This window comes from Nematolebias whitei, chromosome 19, assembly GCF_014905685.2.
Source record: "Nematolebias whitei isolate Nwh7 chromosome 19, NemWhi1, whole genome shotgun sequence".
Lineage (NCBI taxonomy): Eukaryota > Metazoa > Chordata > Actinopteri > Cyprinodontiformes > Rivulidae > Nematolebias > Nematolebias whitei.
In genome coordinates, this window is record NC_056516.1 from 35,321,838 (window position 1) to 35,328,676 (window position 6,839).

General features: G+C 36.9%; 1 protein-coding gene across 1 annotated transcript in view; it reads left to right on the forward strand.

The window, feature by feature from the left end:
- LOC119425592 (ectonucleotide pyrophosphatase/phosphodiesterase family member 2) overlaps positions 1-6,839 on the forward strand; it is a gene marked incomplete at its 5' end in the record, with an annotated part of 71,526 nt that overhangs the window by 62,401 nt on the left and 2,286 nt on the right. Inside the window, 2 exon segments of the mRNA XM_037693124.1 lie at positions 138-270; positions 2,594-2,747. Of these exon segments, the coding sequence (XP_037549052.1) occupies positions 138-270; positions 2,594-2,747 (287 nt within the window).

Here is a 6,839-nt window from a genome sequence, read left to right on the forward strand (position 1 = left end):
TATTGGTGAGTTATTTTGATGGAATGGCTGATGATCGATATTTAACTTTATCGCTAATATCGACTGATACAGTACCATGCCGATAATATCGTGCATCGCTACTTTTTATGTAAAATTATTGTGTTTTGTGTGTGCAGGGATATGGAATTACCTGAAGGTGACGCTGCTGAGACCTTATGCAGAGGAAAACAATGGCGTCAATATTCTCTCTGGACCTATTTTTGACAACGACCACGACAGCCTTCGAGACACCACGGAGAAAATTAAAGCGTAAGTTCATGATTGCTGGTTGTAAAGATGAAAATGAATAAATCTGAATAAAACTCCTGTTTTAAATGCCTTGCCTTTGTAGTGTGCTGTCACTTGGTTATGCTGGAAAACATAAAAAAACAAAGAGAAAAGCACATAAATAATGCAAAACGTATATAACTAAAGGAAACTGGAAACTTAGCAAATTGAACAAATTGGCTTTTTACTCAAATAAGCTTTTTTTTTTGGACTTTTTGTGTGCATACAACCAAATTTATGAGAGAGCATACAGACATCACCACTTTTAAAAAAAATATATATACACTTTGTATCCTAAGTAAGAGAAAAGTTACTAAAACTGTAAAAAAAAAAAAAAAAAAAAATTTCACCTAAATCAAAAGTTTATCATTTCAAAATAAAACTAGAGAAATTGCATTTTCTGTGAAATCGCCATGTGGATGCTTATTTCAGAAAAACTTGCTGTAAAACAGCTGAAATGAGTTCAAATACATTCTGAAATGTAGCTGAAATGGGAGAGCAAGACCAATTTAGCAGAAGAAAGCAGAAAGAACACACATTTGCTGAATTAGGTTTAAATAAGCAGAAATTAGCAAATAAATAAATAAATTAGGAAATTAACTAAAAAGCTGAAATAAGCAAAAAAAAAAAAGGCTGAAAATTAGTTGAAAATGCAGAAAGAAGCATTAATTTGCAGAAGGACGTGAAATGAGTTTAAATGAGCTAGGAAAAGGTGGAATTACCTGAAAAAGCCAAAAAACCACACCAAAACAGCTCAATAGTAGCTGAAAGAGCAGAAAAAGCTGAAACTAGCAGAAAGAAATTAATTAGGCTGAAAGTAGCAGAAATTACCATGAAAAACTTGGATTTATCTGAAAACAGCTGATATTATTTACTATTATTATACTTATTTTGCATCGTTTTATAATGCAGCTGTTTTTGTTTCATTTTTATTTCATCTCTTCTATTTACTTTTCATTTCATATGATTTTATATGATTGTCTATTGTTGTCTGTACCTCATCTGTGTTCTTTGTTTTAAACAGGTCTCTCTTGTAAATGAGTCATTGAAGCTCAATGAGACTAACCTGTATAAATAGAACGAATGAATGAAAAGTAGCTAAACATTCTAAATAGATAAATAAATAAAGGTAGCTGAACGGGTAAAACAAGCTTAAATTAGCATAATAAAGCAGAAGGAACACGTTTGCCCAATTAGGCTGCTAGAAGCAGAAATGAGCACAAAATAGTGGACACTTTCTGAAAAAAAAAAGCTGAAATGAGCAAAAATAGCTCAAAATTAGCTAAAAAGATGAAAAAAAAACCTTAAATTACTAGAAGGAAGTGGAGAAAGCATATTTTTTTTACTGAATTAGGCTGAAAAAGGATGAAAGGAGTGCAAAACTGTCTGGAATTATCTGAAAATAATTAAAATTAGCATAAAAACAGCTAAATAGTAGCTGAAATAGCAGATAAAGCTGAAACTTGCAGAAGCTGAAGGGAGCATAACAAGAAGAAATTAGCAGAAAGAAGTTGGAAAAAGTGCAAAAATGTGAAAAAAAAAAAAAGAATCTGAAAGAAGCCATAAACAGCTTTAAAAAACTGCTGAAATTAGATGAAAGTAGCTGAAAAAGTTTAAATTTGCACAAAGAAGTTGAAAGAAGCTGAACCAGAACAAAATGTGAAAGGAGCAGTAAAAGGTTATAAACAGATTTAAAGATCTGAAGGATGTAAAATGAGCTCAATTCATTTTCCAAGAGAAACAAATATGGCAAAAAAAAGTCTCATATTTCAAAAAGCTAAAGTTGCACCAGTACCAAAAGTCAGAGTCAACTGAACGAGCTGAACATTTTGATTTATGATTTGTTGTAATGGCACAAAACTTATGGACTGAGAAAGATGCTGAACAATATATGGAAGAAACCTGGATCACAGAAGAGTGAATGCTTCATAAACATTCACATTATTAAAACAGCTAAACTGACAATCTTTTATATACTTCAGAATCACAAAATAAAAAGAAACTTAATTTGATACAGATTAATTAGTTTGATCCCAGACAAATATTATTTACAAGCCACAATGGAGACTGGGACTTTTGTCTTTTATTTGTATTTCTTAAATTCCAGTCTTTTTTCAGTCTGTCCACTAGATGGAGGCTCAGTCCAAAGCAGCTTCAACATGTTTTGATGCTGGAAAAATTTTTAGTTGAAGGAAATTGTATGTTTATCAGCAGGAGAAACAACTTTATAAGCTGATTTCTGAAGTAAACTATAATTACAGAGGAAAAGAAGATGACCCTTTTTAATTTAATTGTATTTTTTCAGGTTCTCGGTCGACTCCCCACCTGTTCCCACACACTTCTACACTATTGTGACGAGTTGCCAGGAGGTGAATCAGACAGTGGAGGAGTGTGATGGAGCATTAAAGGTCTTTTCCTTCATCATTCCTCACAGGCCAGACAACAGTGAATTCTGCAACGTGAGTTCAACTTTTCATTTTCTTCCAGCAGGGAGAGCCATTTTACAGCTTTAGTACAGTGAAAGTTAATGCTTTTTAAGTTGTTCACATGGAATGATCATGATTGACTGCAGCTGCAACTGGGCTGCGTCTGTTGGAGGCGATTAAATCAAAAATAGGAAAGTTTTCCACCACAGTCCAATTAATGAAGCAGGAAGCCGTGAGCTGCAAATGTTTGCTATCTAAAATTCACTTGCAGCCCAGTGAGACACTGTTAGATGTGTCAGCGACAGCGTTTCCTCCTGAAAACGTGAACCCAGGTTCAGTATAGACGGCTGTTGTGAATGTCAGCTTCCTTTTTTAAGTTCAAGGAAACCAACGAACGTCCAAACACCGGCTTTCAGCAGAGAACATGCTGTTCGTATGGAGTGCTTCTGTTGTGTATGTGCCATAAACTGTCCGGTGATGGACTTCAGAGGTCCAGCTTTAGTGCTCCGCAAGTTACAGCATTATAAGCATTAAGAAAGATAAAGTTATTGAAGTTTTAAAATTGATTCATGTCTGCATTGAAATGCATCAAAAATAGATTATAGCCCCTATGACATGCTGTGTTTTACTCATCTTTGAAGATGTTTAAACATTTTTTATTTAATAGTTCAAAACACAAATTTCACACAAATCTAAAATGTATTATTTTTATAAGTGCAACATTTTATAACCTTGAAGTTGTTGCCCTTTGCTCTGTTTGTCATTGAGCCAGGGGAAACTCCTGCCTGCATCAGCAGGAGGTTTCCTCCATCCAGTTTTCTTTTTGACTAAACCAAAGGATCAACTCGACCAGCCTCTCCCGTTTCTGTTACATAAAACAATCTTTACTGGCACCGCACACACCTTTTGACTCATAATGGAGAAAGAAAAGGTGTGACCTGCAGGTATTACAGATATTACTGATAAACTAAGTCAACAATTTTAAGGGTTTTATGGTCCGTTACAAAAAGACAGGAGACAGAACTGGAAGTGGCAGAAATGAAAATGTTCAGGTTCTTCTTGGGCGAGACAAGGATGGATGAGATTAGGGATGAAATCATCAGAGATACAGCACAGGTTGAACAGCTGGGAGACTGAGATGGTTTGGACATGTCCAGAGGAGGGACAGTAGGTATATTAGTAGAAGGATGTTAGAAATGCAGCTGCCAGGAAACAGACAGAGGAGATACATGGATGCAGTTAGAGAGGACATGGAGGTAGTTGGAGTGAGGACAGAGAGACGGATGATTCACTTAGAAACTCCTGAAGAGGGAGCAGCTGAAAGAAGAAGATAAAACTGCAAAACCTCTGAACTTCAGCTGATTATACTTTGCCACCTAATCCATTTCTTTGACTTGTTCAGTCTAAATGAATTCAGAGAACTCTGAGTCAAACATACAAAAAAAAAAACACAATAAAAAAAAGTTAAAAAGTCCATTTGTCCATGGAGACAAAGTAAAACCTATAAGGTCTCTAATTAGAAGCAGTAGGTGATAACAACAACTGTAACCCCACCCCGACAACCACCACCACCTCTGCAGGTGACGTATGTTGATTTCCATCTGCGAGATTTGAGTTTGTTTTTATTTCTATTTTTTTTTTTTCAGTTTCTGTTTACTTTCAGTCTTTCTTAGACCTACTTTCCTTTTTACTTGCACTTTTTTAAATCTTTTAAGTCCATGGGAAAGTATTACCGGACATTTAGAGCTATTTTCTCATTTCAGTGTACAAAAATCCAGACAGATCAGAGTGGGAACAATGCGGGTTCTGTCCTGGCCGTGGAACACTGGATCAACTCTTTACCCTCACTTGGGTCCTCGAGGGGTCATGGGAGTTTGTCCATCCAGTTTACATGTGTTTTGTGGACTTGGAGACGTTTTTCGACCGTGTTCGTCAGGGTACGTTGTAGAGGGTGCTCTGTGAGTATGGGATTGGGGGCCCGTTGTTACGGGCTCTTCAATCCTTATACAAGCAATGAGAGAGTTTGGTTCACATTGCTGATAGTAAGTTGGACCCCTTCATGGTGGGACTTTGACCCTGCCATGGCTGCCTGATGTCACGATTCTGTTAATAACTTTTAAGGACATAATTTCTCTGTGCAGTCAGGGGGGCGGAGGGAGTCCGGTCCAGTGGCCTCAGGATTCCATCTCCGCTCTTTGCAGATGATGTGGTCCTGTTGGCGTCATCGTGCCGTGATCTCCAGCTTCCACTGGAGCAGTTCGCAGCCAAATGTGAAGCAGCTGTGATGAGAAGTAACACCTCCAAATCTGAGGCCATGGGTGGATTGCTCTCTTCATTCATTCATTCGTTCGTTCGTTCATTCATTCATTCATTCATTCATTCATTCATTCATTCATTCAACCTTTATTGGGTGAGGTTCTGACTCAAATGGAGGAGTTCAAGTATCTCAGGGTTTTGTTCACAAGCGAGGGAAGAATGAAGCGTGAGATGGACAGTTGGACTTGTGCAGCATCTGCAGTATTTGGACTCTGCCTGTCTGCTGTGGTGAAGAGGGAGCTGATCTGTAAGACAAAGTTCTCTGTTTACCACTCGGTCTACATTCCTACCCTCACCTATGGCCACAAACGCTGGGCAGTGACCGAAAGAATGAGATTGTGGATAATGGCGGTTGAAATGAGTTTCCTCTGTAGGGTAGCTGGATTTTCCCTTAGAGATAAGTTGAGAAGTTCACTTATGCGGGAGAGACTAAACGGTTGCTCCTCCACATTAAAACTAGCCAGCTGAGGTGGTTTGGGCAGCTGGAAATGATGCTTCCCAGGCACTTTCCTAGGCAGGTTCTTTGGTAATGTCCGGCTGGGAGGAGACCCCGGGCAAGACCCAGGACACACTGGCGAGACTATGGTATGATCTTTGATTGGCCTGGGAACACTTTGGAATACTCACAGAAGAGCTGGAAGAGGTGGTTGTGGAAAGAGATGTCTGGACCTCCCTGCCCAAGCTGCTGCTCCCATGACCTGACTTCGGAATTAGCAGAAGATGATGGATGGATGGATGGATGGATGGATGGATGATCTCTGTTGCTTGTAGGGTACTGTCCCTATGAATAAAAGTAATAAAGTACTAGTGTTTGGCATTTCTTCTTTCTACTGCTGTACCAAAGACGACCTGAAATTATAGTTAGCACCACATGTTTTGTTCCTCCTCTAATATACAGTGCTGTTTTAAAGGGGTGTTATTGTCCTTTAACTATGTATTTTTGTATAGTATTAATACAACCTATAATTATCCTAAAATATATTTTCAACCTCATAGTTAACAGGTCCGTAGCTCAATAAATAATTCACGTTCTTATTTCTTGTGAATATAGTTTGATGTTTTGCATTTTGAAAGGACCATTTTTCACGCTGGTTCAAATACTATGGTCTGGGAGTTTCCTCATTTAGTAAGTGGTGAGTCCATTCACAAAACCTAAAATAATTATTTGAAATTCTTATCTTCTCAAGAAAACACCAAAATTCCCTCCCCTCTTTTCAGGAAAGAAAAACTCTTCATGTCCTTTCACGTCATTTCCTTTACTTCCTTTCAACATGCACATTTCCAATGAAAGAGGTTAATGGAAAAGTACCGGCACATGCTTTCACAATTATTATGAACATATTTTTTAATCAAATTCAGAGGAAATTGTTCATATTGAATGTACAGTATCTAATCAAATTAGATTTATTATCGTGAGTGGAAGATTTCAGTGATTGTTTATTCATAAGTACACAATGTCTTTTTGTGTATATATTCCTTGTAAAGTCTCTTCACTCAAGTGGTTATCGCTAAAAACTTTTTTTTAATCTGCCTGTGTAACATTTTTCAATTCCATGTTAACAGTTTTTCATCTCTCTGCATCTATCTATCTATCTATCTATCTATCTATCTATCTATCTATCTATCTATCTATCTATCTATCTATCTATCTATCTATCTATCTATCTATCTATCTATCTATCTATCTATCTATCTATCTATCTATCTATCTATCTATCTATCTATCTATCTATCTATCTATCTATCTATATATCTATCTATATATCTATCTATATATCTATCTATATATATATATATATATATATATCC